Source organism: Chelonoidis abingdonii, chromosome 1, assembly GCF_003597395.2.
Source record: "Chelonoidis abingdonii isolate Lonesome George chromosome 1, CheloAbing_2.0, whole genome shotgun sequence".
NCBI classification, from domain to species: domain Eukaryota; kingdom Metazoa; phylum Chordata; order Testudines; family Testudinidae; genus Chelonoidis; species Chelonoidis abingdonii.
The window spans coordinates 166,120,139-166,142,260 of NC_133769.1; the positions used below are offsets into that span (position 1 = coordinate 166,120,139).

The 22,122-nt window shown below is 39.7% G+C and overlaps 2 protein-coding genes across 5 annotated transcripts in view; one reads left to right on the top strand and one right to left on the bottom strand.

The window, feature by feature from the left end:
* CMSS1 (cms1 ribosomal small subunit homolog) overlaps positions 1-22,122 on the bottom strand; it is a 372,753-nt gene that overhangs the window by 341,955 nt on the left and 8,676 nt on the right. The window lies entirely within an intron of this gene.
* The window catches only part of FILIP1L (filamin A interacting protein 1 like), a 126,140-nt gene that overhangs the window by 101,729 nt on the left and 2,289 nt on the right, over positions 1-22,122 (top strand). For 2 of the 3 annotated variants that reach the window (XM_032776663.2, XM_032776661.2), the window contains one exon: positions 15,805-16,373. In XM_032776663.2, the coding sequence (XP_032632554.2) occupies positions 15,805-15,939 (135 nt within the window). In that variant the 3' untranslated portion in view covers positions 15,940-16,373. Of the gene's footprint in view, positions 1-15,804; positions 16,374-22,122 lie in introns of those variants that run through there. The other variant, XR_012657021.1, reaches the window with a different exon arrangement.

The following is a 22,122-nucleotide window of genomic DNA, read 5'->3' on the forward strand; positions in this document are numbered from 1 at the left end:
GATCCCCATCCATGCTGACTTCCTTACCAGCAACCCATCTTATTTTTCATCCCAGCAAGAATAATTTGGAACACCCCCTTTATTTTGGGAGAGATCTGTGCATGAACTGTACAATGCTATTTGGAACTAACGTTAAGTTTTGCCTGCTTAGTCGTATCAAGTGTGCACTTACTGTATATCTTTTCACTGAAATATCTTTATGTAAAATATTTAGTCTTCCACTTGTATAAATGCATCTTTATGTATTTCCATTTTCCATAACTCACATTACTTTTGACTGCAAGGTGTATTGGTGAAATATTTTAACATTACAAAACAGTAAATAATTGGTTGTTTTTACCATTGCTTGCAGAATTATTTGTTCTTTTGGGGGGGGGGGTGCGCGCATTTTGTATTTTTGCATGTATGACAGACTTTTATTTTAATCCCTAAAATGCCTGCTAAATACAGATAAGAACGGTTTCATTATCTTCCTTCTATTCCCCAATTTTTCCTAGCCTTGTTACTCAAATTGTTATTTTTAGATCAAACACACACAAAATCACATGTACAGTACCAATTTTAAGTGCATGATGCATAAATCACATGTTTTGGGGCATGTCAATCACTGGGGATTTTGAGAGTGTGGATTTTTTTAAACAGTTTGTCATTCTGTTAAAACTCAATCTGTTTCCTCCTTCAAATCTTTTCTTTGTAATTGGGTTGAGCTGAGAAGTTTATGTCACAGAAATATTTTCTTTTTCCGTACGGTAAGCTCTTAGCCTACATTAGAAATACTACCGTTTGAAGACCTTGTAAGAATGTTAACAGCAACAATTACATTTTAAAAAGACCAACCAGAAGAATGGCTCCACAATATGATTTTATTATTCAAAGTAGAAGGGAAGGAGGCAGCAGGGTTGGAACCTAGATTACAGTCCATCATTCTACATATTAGTTAGGCACAGTGAAGAAGAGAAAGCAAAATGAATGATAGGACCCATTATAGTTTCTGAAATGATAAAATGAGTTGGTTACAAAAAATGAGAATACTATAGTCCAGCTATTTGAACTTATACATCCCTCCAGACATAGTACAGACACTAATAATACAATGCCGCTATTTAGACAAAACTGCGTCACGCACCACAGCGATGGAGGCTATATTAGTGCATATAATAATAAATAATGACAATAGTATAAGCAATGCCGGACTCAATTTGTCTGTATACCAGGAGTAAGAAGCAATCAATGCTAACCTCTTGGAAAACATTACATACAGTGACACCAGAGCTTCATTTTGAATTATTTATAAGGCCGAAAGGTGCTGAAGTCACTTCCCCAACACCTCTCTTTCTCTAAATAAAGAGCTACTACTGAAATTCACTCTTTTAAAAACAGCTTTTTAAAAAGTTAAACATCAATTTTAAGGAAAAGTTTCTATTTAGAAAACAAAAATGATTCTTGATAATCAGCAATGATGGAAAAAGAAATAAAAGTAAGGTCCATGGGAGTTTCAATTAAATAATTTTTTTAAGAAGTGCACCAGAGTATTGCAACAGCATTTTTTAAAAGATTTAAACTACACACGATAGTGTGAGCCCAACCCAACCTCACTTACAGCCTGATCCAAAGTGGGCTTTGGATCAAGCCCTTTGCTCCTGTTTTACATCCATTTAACTCCAACTACTTCAAAAGCTGAACTGAGTGGAACCAGAATCAGGCTCAGCATGTGATGTTCCTTAAGACTCTTATCCTGCCAGGGGCTTATTGACTTCAGCATCCACCGACTTTAATGGGAGTTACTTATCACTAGGTGTTCAGTATCTTGTAGAATCAAGACCGAAAGGAGCATAATCTTACATGACGGTAATAACATACACTCTGTTACCTTTGGCTTTAGCATTCTTTTCTGCAGTGCCAATCCAAAATGGACAACAGATCTCTACATAACTAATTTTCAACATACACTGTTAAGATCCTGTAGGTGTGCACATTTTACAACAGTGCATAACTCTGCAGTAATCACCAACGTTCTGTTAGCAGACATTTGAAAATACTGAAAATGCCAGAGTCCTTTAAAAAAAATCCTATTACTGTCCTCATACATTTAGCGTTACATTTTGTTTTTATTTTAAAATTATGTAGAAACCAAAATATTCTGGTTTGCATCTGCAGGCAAACCAGATGCACAGAAATTAGATGATTAACAACTCGGCAGTAATCTGTTACAATGTCTTTCAAAAAACTAACTATGCAGCAAAAATTAGATTTAGTCATTTCTTGTCCTTGGGACAGTTACCCTGTTCTTCTGAACAAGGGTTCTATGTTAAGTGAATTAAAAGACCTAGACCAGAGATCACACCATTAAAAAGTTTAATTATTCAACCAGATAGTGCTTATTCTTCCTTGTTCATTTTTTACTAACAGACCATTTTCACTACAGGAAAATAATTTTTAATTAACAAAAGGCAAAGGAAACAGCCATAGGATATTACTATTCACAGAAAAGTTGTATCAAACTTGCCTGTGAGCATCTTTGTCACATTTCCCATAACAGTACACCTTTTGATTAAGATCAACAGATATGCTCTCTGCCAAAGAGACTAAACATATCACACTTGCAGGGTCATGGACTCCATGATGTATTTATTTTTGCCACTGACTTCCACGGGAGCAAGATGGAGCAACAACTTCAATTACAAGTTAGGCTTTCAGAAGACAAATTGTTCACTTTTCTCTTATTCCAAAGAGCTGATCAGCAGTGCATAAGGGAGCAAATGCATTTCTGGATATATTTACAGACTGTAGCAAAATTCATTTTAAAAAACTTCCTTAATTAAAAGAAGGTAGCTTTAAGGTTGTCATAAAGAAAGGAATCATTGTCTAGTGGTTGAAGGCATGGCTACTACTTCCCTATGTCGTCTTGGGCAAGTCACTTCATCTCTTCAGCTCTCAATTTTCCCATCTCTAAAACAGGCATGATAATATTTACCTATGTGGGGTGGAGGACGAAGCTCAGTTAATTTTATCAATAAATTGCTTTATGAGCCCTTGATGAAAGGTGCTATATTAAAAGGTCAAAGTATTATAATATTAAAATATAATACTGAACAACAATTTAGCAAATATAAACCAGTTTTCATGAGATCTCAAAATACTTTACAAAAATAGGGTCAGTATCACTATTTCACTTTGCAAGTGGAAACTACCTTTTGTGTTTTTCCAGCAGCTAGCACAACTAAGCCTCAAACCTGAGAAGGGCCTTTAAGCACTACTGTAATAATGCAAATAAATAATAATAATAGTGAAAGTATGGATACAGAAAACCTTAACCAGGCTGGATCAGATTAATTGAACCTCTGGAACAGAACACCATGCCATGCTCAAAACACAGACTGTTTTGAAGGGGGGAAAAAAAAATAAGTAGACCACTTCAACTGAATATTTTGCTAACCAAAACACAGACTTGCATGTCATGCATGTGTGTCAGATAGAGAAAGAGAAAATGAAAGACTTCAGATTTTGTGTAATGGCCACTGACTCAAGGTTTTGAAGAAAATTTGCTATTCTTTTATTTATAAAGTAATCAAAAATAATTAAATTGGGTGCAGATGTTAAAAATGGACATTGCTTTGGATATATTGTTAGCATAATATTAAACCATACTAGCATCACAAGAAATGGAACAATCTCCAGAGCGAAAGAGGACATGGACAGATTTGGTGATCTTCTTCCTTGTGCCATGTGTAGATTCCTTGAGATTGTCACTGACTCTCTTCCATTCTATCCTTACTTCTCTTTCCATTGTTAATTGTACCTTTGTTGTGAGAAGTCAGAACAAAAATAAGAGTAGAACATATCTGAATCTTGGGTTCTTGTATTTAAAGATTACCAGAAAAGTGCAAAAATGTTTAAGCCTCTTACTGTGCTTCATGATTGTGTATGAAGACTATCAAAGAACTTTTTAAACATTTTGTTCTACATAATTACAATAGAAAGTGCAGATCTTTTTGTTGGAAGATTTCAGCAAGATTTCTGGAAGTACGATATCTCATAAGGTTGTAACCTGAAGTGCAGCTCTCCTCCTCCCCTCAGCTGTGTAAAGGAATATTCTTGGTTTTGAAAGGTGAAGAGTATAGGGGTTGCCTAGTCTTAGGGTACATCTACACTGTAACTGGGAGGTATAATTTCCAGGTTGCATAGGTGTATACACGCTAGCTTTGATGAAGCTAGTGTGCTAAAAACCACAGTGCAGCTGCAGTGGTGCAGGCAGTGACAGAGATTAACCACTCGATACTTACTGAGGGTCACAGACAGGACTGCACTCGGGCAGCTAGCCCATACCGCCATCCACATTGCCACAGATATACTGTTGTTAGATTGTTAATAAGGAAATTTAAAACAAACAAAAAGGAAGTATTTTTTCCATACAACTCCCAGTCTACCAGTGGAACTCCTTGCCAGAGGATGTTGTGAAGGCCAAGACTATAACAGGGTTCAAAAAAGAACGAGACAAGTTCATGGAGGATAGGCCCATCAATGGCTATTAGCCAGGATGGGCAGGGATGGTGTCCCTAGCCTCTGTTTGTCAGAAGCTGGGAATGGGCGAAGGGATGGATCACTTGATGATTACCTGTTCTGTTCATTCCCTCTGGGGCACCTTGCACTAGCCACTATCGGAAGACAGAATACTGGTCTAGATGGACCTTTGGTCTGATCCAATATGGCCGTTCTTATTGTCTTAGTTGGAGAAAGAGAGAAAACTACAACTCAGGTTTATAGCCTCAAATACCATCTCACAATTCAGACTTTCAGAAGATCTTGCTAGCGTTCTCTACCAAAAGAGAGACTCTGCCATTTCTAATGTTAAAAACAAACTGTATAAGCGTGTGCGTGTGCCAGAGGGCGGAAGCAAGCTTGAAGCTATTCTTATATGTCACACGGAAGCAGTAAAGGACAAAAAAAAAACAAGACAAGTTGCTCTGTTCTGCTTCATGGTTCACTTCTACAGGGAAAAAGTATTTTCTCCCCCTTTGACTTTAAGAAATTAGCAAACTATGTGGAAAAAATGATAGAAAAAAGATACCTGATTATTAAATTAAACGTTTCTAGATCAGGTGTACACAAAAGATTTCCCTAGAAAGCAAGTTCAACTAAGGCCTCTCTTCCATCCTTCTCATAAGACAAACAGTAAGGGTCACTATATGCCCTTGAAAAACAAGACTGTCCAAAACCAATATTTTGCCCTGTTCTTTGTAAACCCCTGCAGAATGATCACCTTAAGAAGCTGCCAGCATTTCAAAGGCCACTGTTGCAAGTCTCACCATGCATTGGCACCAATCCCTTCCCAGACCCTTCAGTGAGCCCTTCTCCTAACAAGCCTTTGAACAAACCCTTCCCCTGGATATGGAGTCAAATCCTCAGGGAAAGAGAACGGGGGTTAACTGGTTATGGAAAGGGAGGAGCTAGCACCCTTTTCGGCACACTTCTTTGATGCCCAACATGACTGTTCCCTGTGTGTCCTCAACCACATCCTCCCATGACAGATGTACTGGATTTTCACTTTGAAGAGACCCTCGATGGGAGCTGCTGGATGCTCACCACATTTGGAAGTCAGGCCATTTATTTAGGTGTCTAAATATGGAAAAAGGAGAGTAATTTTAGGCGCACAGGTTTGAAAATCTTGAGCACAGCAGTGCTCTCTACCTTCTTGCAAGAGACATACTTTTGACTTTTGGTCCTAGTCTTCTGCTGTTTGGAAAATTTACAGGTTAAAATACTACAGAAGTTAGGTGCTCATCCGATTAATGAGAGACAGTGCCGGACATTGTTCAACAGCAATTCCTAATAGCTAGTTAAGGAGATGAATTGATGAAAATTGAAGGTACAGAAAGCTAAATCCTCCTTATCTAGAAGGAGAATAGACAAGTAAAGCTGGGGGGAAAAAAACAACAACAACCTGGGACTCCTTACATCTCTTACAAGGTTTTAAAATGCACCCTTCCGCACATAGAAAAAAATTGGGAAATAATTGTGTGACGGAACGATTAAAATGACTCTGATGTTGCTGGGCTGGGGCATGCAGATGGAGGAACCATGTGCCTGATGACTAGGAAATATTAGGTATTGAGATAGGCTAAACAAAAGCTGACTCAACTCCCAAATCTCCAGACTTAAGCAATGGGTAGAACAAACGTTATGTTACCAATGTAACAAGAAAAGAAGATCTTAAGAGTTCACGGGTGGGTGTGAGAGAGACATTTTAATGCTAAAATCAAATGCTAAAACCACCCCAGTAACAGGAAGGTTTTGACAAATATAATCTGACTGTGAAATATTATTACAAGGACAAATCCTACAATCAACAGCCACAGAGTATTATTGCATTCTCTGCACGAGAACATAACCTCCTGTCCAACATGTTGAGGGGACTCAAACATAGAGACACACACTCGAAATGATCAGTTTAGTCAACTGTTATGACCAAACATGATTCATAACAGAGCACAGAGTGGGATTCACATATAAAGTAGGTTTTAAATATACCAGAAAAGGCTTTCACTTTGTTGATGGTTTCTCTGAAAAGGGAAAAAGTGTGTATTCACTGAGATATTGGCACTACCCTCAAAAATACTTAGCCCATACAGTACGTAACACTCTCATCTTCAAAGTACAATACTAACTTTAATTAATGTTCAAAGAACCCCTGTGAAGAAGGAAAGAAACAATGTCTTAATTTTATAGCTGGAGAAATTGAGATAGAGGGGTTAAGTGACTTCTTCAAAGCCACAGAGCGAGTGAGTCCTGGACAAGATTAAAACTCAGAAGTTCTTAAACTTATACTCAGGTTATCACAGACCGTGTTTCTCTTTTAGAAGTGAACACCACAAAAAACAAAAAACAGAAACATCCCACCACAGACTAGAAGATGAGCCTGGTTAAAACTCTTTTAAAACATGGATTTCACAGAAGAAAAAACTTACCTTGAAATCTACAGCAGTTCCCAAGAATCCAAATGTGGACCCCATTCATGAGCTCTTTGGGGCAGAGACTATTCTTTTCCAAATGTTTGTGCACTAATCAACACAATGGGCCCCCAACATGGTTGACCTCTGTGTGCTCCCACAAAGTATGTTAAATAATAAAGGAGGGGGGAGGATATGTATTTACATTTTTGCACAATCAATCCCAGTACTGAAGAAATTTCTGCTTTAAAATACATTTACGTCTAGTCCTACAGCTTCATATGCATCTTTTTTTGGGTGACCAGAGAGCAAGTGTGAAAAATCTGGACTTTTTTTGGGGGGTGGGAAGGTACAGTTGGCTAAATAAGACAAAGCTCCTAATACGGGGACATCTGGTCACCCTAATCATTTCGAAAATAAAACACTATAAAAAAAGTTATCACAGCAATCCTTAGTTGCCCAGAATCTGTACAAAAGAATCTCTGCTGCCAACAATCTTATGCAAGGAATAGATAAACAGATTTAAACCAAGAGGAAATGAGTTTATTGAAAACATTACCAATGTACATGGAGGTAATGGGCTAACATACAAGTGTCAACACTGCCCTCTACTGGATAGAATCAATCCTACTCAAGTACTGGCACTTCTAGGGGCCAGCCTACAGAGTGAATAAATCCTCTGATTAAACTACTAACAGAAAATGGAGATTTCCCTTTAAACTCAAGCAGTACCTTGCTTTTGGAGCACAGGCTTGTCTTCACTAGACAATTTAATTCCATTTAAACACAATTTTTAACTACTGAGTTAGGTGACACAACACTGACCATGGATGACTAGTCACTGCAGACAAGAACAAATTGTGTTCATCATCACATCAGCTACTCCTGGGTCAACACAGGTCCTGATAGACCTTACCCACAGCTCATTGATGATGACCTGATGATGGGCACAAAATGTCTTTGTTTATGCTGACCAGTGAGCACTGTGTCAGCTATCTCAATTATTAAAAGCCAAGTTTAAAGATGATAAAATCTCTCAGTTAAGACAATCCTGAAGAGAAGAAGGGTATATGATAAAATTTTGGTAGTTAAGGTTTTTGAAAGGGACTCTGGATATTTTGGCTTCTATTCCCAACTCTGCCTGATTCCCTGTGTGACCTCTCTGTGCCTCAGTTCCCCACCATCAAAATGGGGATATTAAGACTTGCCTTTTTTATATGGTACTCAGATATTGTGGAGAAGAGCTCCACAGAAAAGTCTAAAAAATAATATCTTTATGTACCAGACCTCCCCTGCGTGGCTGAGCTTTTGACAACGATCAAGTCACATGTGCAGAAATTGCATCTACTTCTAATATGAATTTTCCTTCTGAATAGTTCAGGTTCATGAAACTAAGCAGCTCTATCCTGCTCTCACTGCAAATAAAACATTCTACAATAAAAATCAAGATACCCTTGGGGCATCATATGCATTGTAAAGCAAAAATCAACACCACAAGTTATTACAATTAACCTTTTTCCAATACTTTCCTCCTCTAACTTCCATTTTAAAGTGACTAACAGTTAAAAATGGCAAAATCCAAGAGTCCTTCGTTCCACAGCATGAGCTGTCCATTATATGCAAAATAATAGGGTTAGGATTATCCAGTGAGCCAACTGGCTCAACACCCTTGGTACTTTACAATATGGTAATAGTGAGCCATTCACGCTGCTACAGTTAAGGACCTGTCAGTATTTTTACAGAGACACTAGTTCTTAAGGCGTTTACAATTCAACCATAAAAATATGATCCAGTTTACGCTTGGCATTCAGGCTTGAATACCCAGGATCAATTCCCTGCCCTGCCCCGCCCTCCTCTTTTTTTTTTTTTTAAAGTTCTATATGCAATTCAACGTCATTTAGCCTTTTTTTTTTAATTAAAGGCAGTGCCAGAATTTTTTAAATTTCTCCTACAGGTTTTGAAATGGCAGTATGTACTTTAGGTGCAATAGCCACCATTGTACAGCTGAAACGGTTTTATTGATATCTTCCTCCCCCGTTACTAATTGTAACAACAAATAAATTTTAATAATAAATTAATAATGATACATCTCAGGCACAGATCACAAAAGGCCAGCCTGTGTTATACATGTTCGATGGTACCTTGTACCACAAATAGTCACACTGAAATGGATATCACAATCGGACACAAAGCATTTTACAAAGGAGGACAAGAAACATTAACCCCACTTCATAAATAAGGAAACAGGTTCAGAAATGTGAAGTGACTTGCCCACAGTCAAAAAGCGAGTCAGTGGCATAGCCAGGATTAAAACACAGGTGTCTAGATTCTCCATTCTGCACCCTAACTATGCACTACAGTCAGTGACAGTAGGGTTTGTTCATGGGCCCTGCCTCTGCAGTTTGAATAAAAAAAATAAAAAAGCATAGAAGAAATTTTGAGAGGAAAGGCACTGTGTGAACTGACTACTTACAGATATATGAAAAAGACAGGCCATATTTTGAAAAAGTCAGCCAGCCATGACAGCATCCCTTTAAATCAGAAGATAGAAACTACAGAGAAACATGGTTGCAGATGCTTTGTTTGTGCTTCTGTAACTAAACTGGTTTTGTTTAACATTAATACCACTGGAGAGGAATAAACAATCTAGTGCCATTTGGTATATGAACTACTACAGCAGGATTTAAGTGAAGCTATTCAGCATTACTGGATTCCTATTCATTTCAGACCTTCTGAAAATCCTCCATGGACCAGCTTCCCTCTGGTCACACCCACTGTGTTCTACGTACATCCCACTATCTTCCAAATGTCTGCACAAAGGCCTTCTCTTCTGCAAGCTCCTGCAAGCATCTCTACCCTATCAACTTGCTTCTCTTTATTCAAATCTCAGCTCCAAAATGTCTTTTTCTCCCTCAGCTAAGGGAGGAACTGTGGGTGCTCCGTACCTCTTAAAAGTCAGACTCCTTTCCCTATCTTCGGAGGCTGTCTAAAGTTAAGCATCAAGTTGGGAATTCTTGGCCTCAGAGTGTTGACCAGGGTTCCATAAGGCAAAGACAGAAGAGAGTACATTAGCAACTGTAAAAAAACGAAATACTACAGCAGTTACCTAAACCCCTACAGCACAAGATGCAGCATTTGGGACCTTTGTTGCAGAACAGTACAGCTCAGTGAAACAGGACTAACTCAGTGGTTCTCAAACTTTTGTACTGGTGACCTCTTTCACATAGCAAGCCTCAGAGTGCGACATCCCCCTGATAAATGAAGAACACTTTCTAATATATTTAACACCATTATAAATGTTGGAGGCAAAGCAGGGTTTGGGGTGGAGGCTGACAGCTGATGACCCCCCATGTGATAACCTCACGACCCCCTCAGTTGTCCCGACCCCCAGTTTGAGACCCCCTGGACTAACTGGAAGGGCTTTGGGGTGGGGGAGGCTGGAGAGAACTATACACATCAACAATTTATCATTTGGCAACTTAAAAGAGAATGCTACTTTGGGCCCAATCCTGACCTCCTTACTTAGCCCTAACTCACTCTTGAAAAGGACAGCAGGACTGAGCTGTTAATGACCTCAGGAAGCACACAGAGAAATGTTTTAAAACAAGGGGTAAGCAATCACCACATTTCTTTTTGGCAGCCTCATCCATATGGCCTTTCTAGATCAGGCTCAGACTTCAACTGCCATCAGCAACCTAAGAACAAACTAAGATCTGTGAACATATGCGTATGGTTGTTTGCATAACAGGTCTGTACAGAGCTGTCCCACAGCCAACACAGAGTTTGAGCAGAACAAAAATTAAGAGAGGACTCCCTCTGCTGTTCAAACCCTTCAAATCAAAGTGCTGAAAAAGAACTGAATTTAATGTTATCTTTCCTTGATGCATTTCTGTAATTGAGGCAGAAAGATATATGAGGAAAGCTAGCCATGAGCACTGCACCCTCCCCTTTGTCCATTAATGAAAGGCATAAATCCCTACAACAGGAAAACATGCAGCCATATGTCATGCTAGGTGTACCACAGAGTGGAGAGTTAGGGTTCCAGCAGATGGAGACAGCCATCAGATAGCTAGAACTGGTACCTTTCAACATGCCCATCTTGTCCCCCCACCCCACCCCTCCTGCTTTACACACACACTCTTCTGTACCCCAAAAAAGGGTTAATTTACACAGATGACTCGGAAAACATAAAAGGAGAAAAATTCTAATTTGTTAAAATATCTGACAGTGTTTCATTTAAAAAAGGGCCATCATTACAATTCCTTATTTTAATGACTGCTGACATTACTGCCAACAAACCTCAACATATTTTACAAGCTAATCTAATTCTGCAAAATTAATATCTGAATCTAATGTTTTACTATTGTGCTTACAGACTGAGACTCAATGCTTGCTCTGCACATCTCAAACAAGGCCTATTTTTAAAGCCTAAACAGTAAGAATGTCTTTTTTTATACTTCCCCTTAGTTAGTAGACCTGTATGTATTATTACACAATGGAAAACTTTGGAAATGGCTACGTCCCAGGTAGATAGTATCTTGGAATGGGCTAGTTTCTAGGGGTGTTTGGAGAGCAGAAGTGGGAACTGTGATGAAAAAGGGACATCAGGTGCTGGGAAGCATCAGTTGCTACTTAAAGGATGATTGAATTGAATTCCACACCCCCTGCCAACTCTCTGAACAGGGAGCAGAGAGGGGAGGGCATTTACATGGGGGAGGTCAGGGAGACCAACAGCAGTACTGAGGGACAGAGGGAACAAGCAGCTGTACCAGCTCAGGGAATGCGTCTTCTGGATGTCAGAAAGAAGACTGCAAAGTTGAGAGAACCTTCCCCAGGGAAGGGACACAGAGGAGAGGAAATCAGTGTGCAAGAGGGTGGTGTGTATTTGCAGAAATTATTCTTGATGGGAATGCTTACTTTCCTTCATTGACCCAGAACTAATATCACACTGAAGAAACAAAAACCGACACACACAATATTCTAACGGTTGACACCTTCCAAGTAATGCAGCGGAAATAACTATAAAGTAATAACAATGAAGAGTCCTTGCGGCACCTTAGAGATTAACAAATTTATTTGGGTATAAGCTTTCATGGACTAGAACCCACTTCATCAGATGCAGTAAAGGTAATAACTAGAACATACCCATTGCCATGCTGTAGATTCAAGACTAAACAAGGAACTAATTGAGGATTCATTCTATAGAACTCTCACCATATAACCATAACAACTGTGTTACTTCACACCCAAGAATCTAAACATGCATTACAGACAATAATTCTCACCATGATGCAAGGGGATGATCTAGGTAAGGTAACCCAAAAATGTTCTTTTCAACCCTCATATCCGAGATTCACATTTTTCAATCAATCTTTTAGTCCCTAACACTGCAAACACTTAAGTAGGTGCTTAACTTTACGTGTGTCAATAGGAAATTGTCAGACAAAGTTAAGCATGTGCTCAGGTGCTTTAACTGGATTCAGCCTTTAGTTCTGAAAACTGAACGTTCGTGTTTTTTACTATATTCATTCCTCTCTCTCCCTTTGAGCATCCATTCTTGAACAACTGTGAGACAGGGCTGGTGAAAAAGAAAACGACTTTCAGGTGCTGAAAGAGGAGGGAAAGAACTATAAAAACAGTTTATCGGTTTAAGGCCTTGTCTACACATAAACGTTTCACCCCTTAAACGAAGCTGGTATAGTCAAAGTGCTACTACTACCCTAGGTGTGGATTCAGTTATACTGGTTTAGACACACATGGACCGTTTACTCACACATGGATAAGTCTTATACCAGTAAAGAGAACCTTTACAGCCAGTGTAACTGCATCCACACTCGGGATTGTAATGGCATAACTATTTTGGTTCATACAATTAAAATTTAAAAAAATTAAACAAAAAAAAAACAAACCCCACACCTTAACCAAAACAGTTTTACAGATACAAAAACTACGTAGACCAGGCCTTATCAAATGAACCATTTCTCTAATACACATAGCAGTAACAATATCAAATGAACCTGAAACATCAGTGAGAAACTGCAAAGCCACATTAAATCATAATTTAAAAACACCAAGTAAACCTTTTTCTGCAATGGGAAATCTGATTCCTGCAAAATACACAAACAAAAAATTAACATCAGCTGGAAATTGTTAACAAATAAATGATTGTTTTAAGAAGGCTAACAAAGGTGATCAGCCACTTATTGCATGAGCACTTCAACTGATTTATTTTAAACTGTTTACCTACACTGGAATGTCTCCCCAAAGGGAAACACTGTATTGCAAAATTCCGTTAAACCTCCAGCATCAATTCAAGGAAAGAGGAAAAACATTACTTAACTATTTATCCACTTATCACAATTGTTCTTATAATTAACCTCGAAACTACTAATCCACAGCAACCTCACCAGCATTAATAGAACGTTTACCATTTTTTCTCAAAATATTTCTGTTACATCAAATGCCATTTTGCCTCATGCTTATAAAGCAACAACATATCACCCATCAACCAACACACAATAAAGAAAAAAAAAGTTACTTTTCTTCCTTAATTCTTTCCCTGATTTCTTAATACAGTTAAGATAAATACAATAAACATTGTATTCAGAGCAAGTTCTGCCTCCAGCACAAAAATAAATAAATTACTCTATTGCTGAAGGAAGTTAAATGACAAAACTGAGACGCTCTAATTCTGGAAAGTCAGTTTAAATTTTTCTTTTTCTTAATTTCATTATGATACACTCAACCCCTTGAACATCCTAAACAATTGTACTGTTACCTTGTCACCCCCTCATTTGTTAGTTCAGTCACCAGCTGCATATAGACTGAATCCTGGACTGTGAGCTCCCTGGAGCCTTTGTTTTATTGGTTTGTACAAACCCCAGTACAATGGCACCCCTAAAAAGAATAATTCTACTCTCTCTTTACTGTTCACATTCTTCAAACAATTAAACCTATGCATCCCCATGGAATAGCCATCTGGCCAAGCTACACCTAAGTATTTCTTTAAATCTTTGCTAACAAGGCAGCTCCAGCTCTTTTTGGTGCTCTCCAGTTTGTCTAGAGGGCAGGGATAGCTCAGTGGTTTGAGCATTGGCCTGCTAAACCCAGGGTTGTGAGTTCAATCCTTAAGGGGGCCACTTAGGGATGGGGACAAAAATTGGTCCTGCTAGTGAAGGCAGGGGACTGGACTTGATGACCCCTTCCAGTTCTAGGAGATTGGTATATCTTCTATCTTTTTTTTTTTTTTTTTAAGGGCAGGGAGGCCAAAGGCAGCACGCGAGCTGATTTTCAGTGGCACTCACACTGCCTGGGTCCTGGCCACTGGGCCGGGGAGCTCTGCATTTTAATTTAATTTTAAATGACGGTTCTTAAACATTTTAAAAGCCTTATTTACTCTACATACAACAATAGTTTAGTTATATATTATAGACTTATAGAAAGAGACCCTTCTAAAAACATTAAAATGTATTACTGGCATGCAAAACCTTAAATTAGAATAAATGAAGACTTGGCACACCAGTTCTGAAAGGTTGCCGACCCCTGGTCTAGGGTTTTCTCACACACACACACACACACACACACACACACACACACACACACACACACACACACGAGAGAGAGAGAGAGAGAGAGAGAGAGATTAACACTAAGAAGGTGCCCAGCACAACAGTAAGTACTCATACAGTCATTTACATCAATAGACATCAACATACTTTTAAATTATGAAGGAAGATTAATATCATCCCCATTTTACAAGTGGGGAAACTGGAGCACAGAGACATTAAATGATTTGTTCAAAATCACACAACAAGCCCATAGCAGAGCTGGGAACAGATCCCAGGTATCTTCACTCTCAGTCCTGTGCTGTGTCATGATGCAACCCTGGAAGGCAGGGTGCACTGAAATCAATACTTGAGACAGGTCTCACAAAAGCTGTACGGGGAAGTGCTATCAATATCACATCTGTCCTTCATGATATGGTGCCTGAGGTTACACATCTTGATGTGCATTGGCATTTTTTCCCTCATCACATTGTATAGAAATAGACTCATACACTTTAAGGTCAGAAGGGACCATTATGATCATCTAGTCTGACCTCCTGCACAATACAGGCCACAGAATCTCACCCACCCGTTCCTGTAACAAACCCCTAACCTATGTCTGAGTTATTGAAGTCCTCAAATCGTGGTTTAAAGACCTTAAGGTGCAGAGAATCCTCCAGCAAGTGACCAGTGCCCCATGCTGCAGAGGAAGGTGAAAAACCTCCAAGGCCTCTGCCAATCTGCCCTGGAGGAAAATTCCTTCCCGACCCCAAATATGGCAATCAGCTAAACCCTGAGCATGTGGGCAAGACTCACCAGCCAGCACACAGGAAAGAATTCTCTGTAGTAACTCAGATCCCACCCCATCTAACATGACCATCTTTAAAATACATTTTTTTCCACTTAGTATTTAGTTGATTTAGCCAAAAGGTGTATTTTGTTGTAGACTGTAATAGCTCAGTCAAGAATAAAATACTTGTGTTGCTGCAAAACCCCATAAAGTCTTCTGAGACTTTTCTTGAATTACACAGACTTTGCTGCCATGTAGAGACAAGAAACCTCCAACAGTCTCCAAAGAGTAACAAGGCACTGATTCTTCCCCCAAGATTTTCACATTCAAAAACTATCGTTTCATGAGCCTCAGTGTACCATTAAAAATAAAACAAAACAGAAAATCAAGGAAAACTACAAGGACAACAGTTCTTAATCAGATCAATGCATATGTTCTTTTCTGAAAAGCTGAGAAAGAGCACTAAAGAACTATACAAACTACCCACCCTAACTGCTTACATTTTTTCTTGGTTTTTTTCAAGATTGCTGATGTATTCCATCGTACAATTCCCACTCGGATTCCCAAACCAAAGTCCATGAGCACGACTAAATTACCTGTGAAAACACCTACTGGGCATTTCAACAAACCACTCCAAGAAAGCAATGCTGGAAAATGACACATCATGAGAACCGTATCTAACACTTACCTTCAAAATGGAGGGAAAAGGTAAACAACTCTCTGCAATGTCCAGGAGTAAAATATATTTGTTGAGTAATGTGAATCATCGTAGCAATTACTTCAAAGGGCTGTTTCAGAAAAATGTAATGTTTCCACAAGTAGTGAGATAAAATTATTCACAGATCTGTAAAAAAAGACTGGAACACTCAGGCTAGAACCACAACGCATCAGTAAAACTCTCTGGACCAAACTCTGCTCTCAGTGATCCAGTGTAAATCCTGATTTACTGCAAGTTAAATGACAACAGAATTTGGCCCTTACCATGAAGTGACAAATTAAATTGCAAAATGAGTTTCTATTACAAACCAAAACTTGGCACACACACCTCTGCAACTAATAACCACAACCTTAATTCCACCCAAGCAGATTTACAATAATGATTACAATCATAATGACAAGTTACCACACAAGGATTTTGTTTTCAGTTGGTCTTATGAAATTGTGTTTTAATGTGGATATTTTTAGGTTAAAATTTAAGTGAGAGAATATAATACTTGGCAAACTATCCTGATACAAATGAAAGAAAGGAAGAAGCAGCCACAGTTTAGGCCACGCCCCAGTCAAGCCACCGCTGGCCCTATAAAAGGGCTGTGACGCAGTAGTTCAGGTAGTCTCTCTCTGGCTAGAGAGAGAAGGACTGGGCTGCCTGTGAGCTGAGAAGGGTACCTGGAGTGGAGCAGGGCTGGGGAAACGGCCAGAGAAGCTGGAGAGTTCCAGGTTGGAAACCCCTGCCCGCCCCACAGCCTGCAGGCCTTGCTGAAGGCCTAAAGCAGGTACTGGGGTTGCAGAGGGGCAGTCCAGGGGTACGTAAAGGCAGCAGGTCCAAACCCCCCTTGCTGATGATGAGTGGTTCATAGACTGCAGTCTGCCCCAGTGAGTGGGAGCTGGATGGCGACTGGCAGTAGCCACTGAGGTGAGATGGGACTAGAGGGTTGGGGGTTTCCTGGGCAGGGGAAACCTGGAGAGTGGGGGTACTGCCAGGGGGCAGCACTCAAGATAAAGAAGCGGGACACTGGAGCCTGAGGCAAGCAGGACATCAACCAGCAGAGGGCGCTCTGGAGCTGGAGAGTAATTCCCAGGACGACCAGCAGGAGGAGCTGCACCGGTGAGTCATCGCCCCGCCACACACTGCTTGAGGGGGGCGTGGGAGAAGAGAAAACTAATAACTAACAACACCATGAAGACTGAGCTGTTTAATACCTATTTTGCTTCAGTCCTCATTAAAAAGATTAAATTGTGATCAGATGCTTAACACAATGAATATTAACAACATGGAAGAAGGAAGACAGAACAAGTTATAAAAGACTTAGTTAAGTGAGATGCATTTAAGTTTGCAGGGCCTGAAGAGTTTCACTCTAGGGCCTGGTCTACACTGAAGGGCAGGAATTGTAGCTGAAGTCAACATATTTTAGATTAAATTAAAATTCCTTACTTCGCGTCCTTGCGGCACTGGATCGACGGCCACAGCTCCCCTGTCGACTTTGCTTCCGCCTCTCGCACTGTTGGAGGTCAGCAGTTGACGGGAGAGCGATCATCGATAGATCCTTGATAGATCGATCGCTACCTGCCAATCGGCAGGTAGTGTAGACGTACCTTATGATAGTTAAAGAACTACCTGAAATAATCTCAGAACTACTAGCAATTATCTTTGGGAATCCTTGGAGGATGGGTGACGCTCAGAGGGCTCGACAAGGACAAATGCATCTATATCTTTTAAAAAGGGGAACAAAGAGGACACAGGGAATTATAGACCTGTCAGCCTACTGTTGATACCTGGAAAGATACTGGAACAATTTACTGAATAATCTATTTGTACCTAGAGGATAACAGGGTGATAAATGATAAGCCATGTGGATTTGTCAAGAAGAAATCAGGCCAAACCAACCCAATTTCATTCTTTGAGAGGGTTGCTGGCCTACTGTGTGAGGGGGAAGCAGTGACATTATATATCTTGATTTTAGTAAGACTTTTCACACAGTCCCATATGACTGTCATAAGCAAAATAGGGAAATGTAGCCTAGATGAAATTACTATAAGATGGGTGCACAACTGCTTGAATGACTACTCAAAGAGTAGTTCTCAACAGTTTGCTTTCAAACTGGGAGTGTGTATCTAGACGGGGGCCACAGGGATCTGTCCTGGGTCCAGTACTATTCAATATTTTTATTAATGAGTCGCATAACGGAATGAATAGTATACTTATAAAATCTGCAGGTGACACCAAGCTGGGAGGGGCTGCAGGCATTTTGGAGGACATGATCAGAATTCAAAATGATCTTGACAAATTGGAGAATTGGTCTGAAATCAACAAGATGAAATAAAATAAAGACTAGTGCAAAGTACTACACTCCAGAAGGAAAAAATCAAACTCACAACTACAAAATGGGGAATAACTGGCTAGGTGGTAGTACTGCTGAAAAGCATCACCTTGTTTACTCATTCAATTTGTGATCCAGTATAACCCCCAGATCCAACTGCAAAAAATGCTAGTATTCTGGGGTATAACAAGAGAAGTGTCATATTTAAAACACTGGAAGTAATGTTCCACTCTGCTCAGCATTAGTGAGTTCTCAGCTGGAGTACTGTGTCCTATTTTGGGTGCCACACTTCAAGATGTGGACAAATTGGAAAGAGACCAGAGGAGAGCAACAAAAATGATAAAAGTGTTTAGAAAACATGACCTATGAGGAAAGATTTAAAAAACTGGTCATCTTTAGTCTTGAGAAAACAAGCCTAACAGGTGAACTGATAGCCTTCAAATATGTTAAGGGTTGTTACAGAGAGGACAATGATCAATTGTTCTCCATGTCCACTGACCATAGGACAAGAAGTAATTGACAATCTGCAGCAAGGGAGATTTAGGTTAGATATTAGGAAACATTTTCTAACTATAAGGATAAGCAAGTACTAGAAGAGGTTATCCAGGGAGATTGTGGAATCCCTGTCATTGGAGGTTTTTAAGAACAGGCCTGGTCTACACTACGCGTTTAAATCGATTTAAAGAGCGTTAAATCGATTTAACGCTGTACCCGTCCACACTACAACGCCCTTTATATCGATATAAAGGGCTCTTTAAATTGACTTTCTTACTCCTCCCCAGAAGCGAGAGAAGTAGCGCTATAAATTCAATATTAACATACGGAATCATAACGGTTACGTGTGGACTGAAATCGACATTATTAGGCCTCCGGCGGTATCCACAATGCACCACTGACCGCTCGCAGCAATCTGAACTCAGGATGCAGCGGGAGAGTAAACAGAAAAGCCCCACTGATAACTTTGAAATTACATTTCCGTTTGCCCGAGGCATGGACTTGATCAACACGGGTGGCGAATGCCGGCTCAAATCCTAAAACAGGCTCCAGCATGGACCGTACGGGAGACACTAGATTGATCGCTATATGGAGACAAGATCTGGCTATCAGCAGCTCACGCTACAGAACACGATATCTATATCTCTCAAATATCTCTCTCTTGAAGCGTAACGGTATCTCTATCTCATATTCTGATGGAGGTCTATCTTATCCCACAAGTCCACGAGACGTCTTCTGACTCTATTATTTCTTTCTGATAGGTTCAAACACAGTGTCTGGCGTGGTTCAGGGAATAGCTCCTCAGCTCCTCAGTTCCTCCTGCCCCCACCACGTGAAAGAAAAGGGAAAGAAATCATGTCACTACACTTGTTTGTGAGCAAACACTGCATTGTGAAAGTGTATGCAAGAACTGAGACCTCACTTTATTTTTATTTTTAATTAGCTGTATTAACCTTTGCAGTTTTACTTGAATCATGGTATTTAGATCTCGTTTGTGCATGCTGTCTCTCATGGAGCAGGGTTAAAATTGTGGTTATTTTATTAAGATTAACACGTATTACTCTGAGAAGTGAAATCTTAGTTCTCAGTATCCTGGGGAATTTTCCCCCCACACACCAAACTCAAACATTCACACATAAATATGTACCTGCAACTGTAACTCCATCTTTGTGAAGTTTTTGATCAGTCTACTTGATACCTATTACAGATCTTTTGCAAGGGCACTTTTAGTCCATGCAACACATAGCAACTGCCTGTTCTTACTGAATTTATGCATTTAGCTAAAAGAAACATTTCTACTTGAATCTCTGCTCAGCTTTTGTATAAATTAAAAAAAAAAAAAAAAAAAAAGCTTTGTGTTCTCCAGCAAAGGGAATGTTACTATAAGAATACTGAAAACTATTACACATAAACAAGTTGTAAGACTACAACAACACTGTTTTATTTCTTGAAGGATAATTGTCATTATGAATTGTCAAAACTGTCTTTATGAAAAGGTGAACAAATTCTATAGAAGAGTTCATTGCAAATATTGATGCTATTTGTCTAAAGTGAAAAACAAAACGCTGCTATTGCAGAGTATGTTGTGTACCCTGTAACACTGACCAATTCATGGAGTATAGTGCTACAGATGGCTTTGACTTCCTCTTGTCATTATCTCCCCCATCCTTTTCCCCTCCAGAGAACTCATTCGAATGGTCTCACTAAATGTGATTTGTGGGGCAGCTGCAGTTTTGAAATTAGGCTAACATGGATCTTTTTGCAGCGAGAGTGAATTTCTAATTCCCAAATTAAGTAAAAGTCAGTGGTGACCACGGCAACCAGACTCAGGACTGTTCTGCTCCAGGCAAAACCAACATCTTGGCACCCAACAAACACTATTTTTTAACTTCACAGCTAGAACTTTAAATTGCTTTAATCAAAGACATTATGGCAACACATCATACAAGCACAGTTGTGGCAATCTCTGCAAAGGTGTGACTGCAATATGTATGGCTCTAAACAACTGATCAGAAATTCCCCCTCAGTACTTAAACAGTAAAGAGTCAATCTAGTGAGAAATGTTTTCAGAATTCTCCCTACAAGGTGTATTTTGTGATAAGCTTACAGGAAGTAGTCAAGAACTAGTTTCCTCAGATGTAAGAAGAAACCTGTAGGCTTCTAATTATTTCATTTATCAAACTTACATCTATCTGAAAGATAAAGTGTAGGCTATTAGGGCCAGAGTCTGCAAGGTGTTGAACTCTCACATCCCAAAGAAGTCTTTGGGAGAAAAGGCTGCTCATCATCCCCCTACGAGACACTCAGCACCTTGCAGAACTGGGCCTTAGTGTGTATTATAAATAATGGTTTCAAAATAATTACAACACCAAGAAACACATTAGAGATTACTTATAAAAAAAGTTATCAATTTGATTATATATTATGTTATAAATTTCATCAGAGCAATTCTGGAGGAATGTCTCCAGTCAGGCTTCATTTTCAGCAGACCTCCTAACTCATTAGAAACCTATCAGAAGGAGACTGGTAGGTCATAAGATCAGCCTGTCTTTCACATCTAGGTCACCAGCTAGATTCCACTCCCAGTGAGTGCTGACTAGCTGTAGCACTTGTTGAAGGGGATGTTGTGAAAGCAAAAACTATAAATGGATTGAAAAGAATTAGATAAATTCATGGAGGATACGTCCATCAATGGCTATTAGCCAAGATGGCCCAGGCTCCAACCTCATGCACTAGTTGTCCCTAAGCTTCTGACTCTCAGAGGTTGAGACTGAATGACCAGAGGAGTGATCACTTGGTGTTGCCCTGTTCTGTTCATTCCCTTTGAAGCATCTGATACTGGCTGCTGTCAGAAGACAGGATACTGGGCTAGATGGACCATTGGTCTGACCCAGTATGGCCATTCTTATGACTGACGCTATTTAGCACCATCATTACCAGTCTCCATAGAGAGGCAAAGACTGAACAGGCTTGGCAAATGAAAATTCCAATTGAACTAACTTCTAATTTGACAATGCTAGTCTGTACCTTACATTATGAGCATAGGCCCCAAACCCACCAGCTACAGTACCACCTCCAGTTCTCCACACAATTCTAGTGCTGGTGAGCCACTACAGAAATTAAACTTCCTGGCCTTGCTCCCTTCTTGGAATACTGTAATTCATCTCCACCCCCTGGCATCCTGGTCCATGTAGCACTGATCAAAGGAAGCAAACAAGCAACTGCTAGAGTCAGTCACCGCAACCTGATGGAGTTGAGGGGGACGAGGAAAGTATGAAGAATAAATAGGGAGAGACCTGGTCACAGAC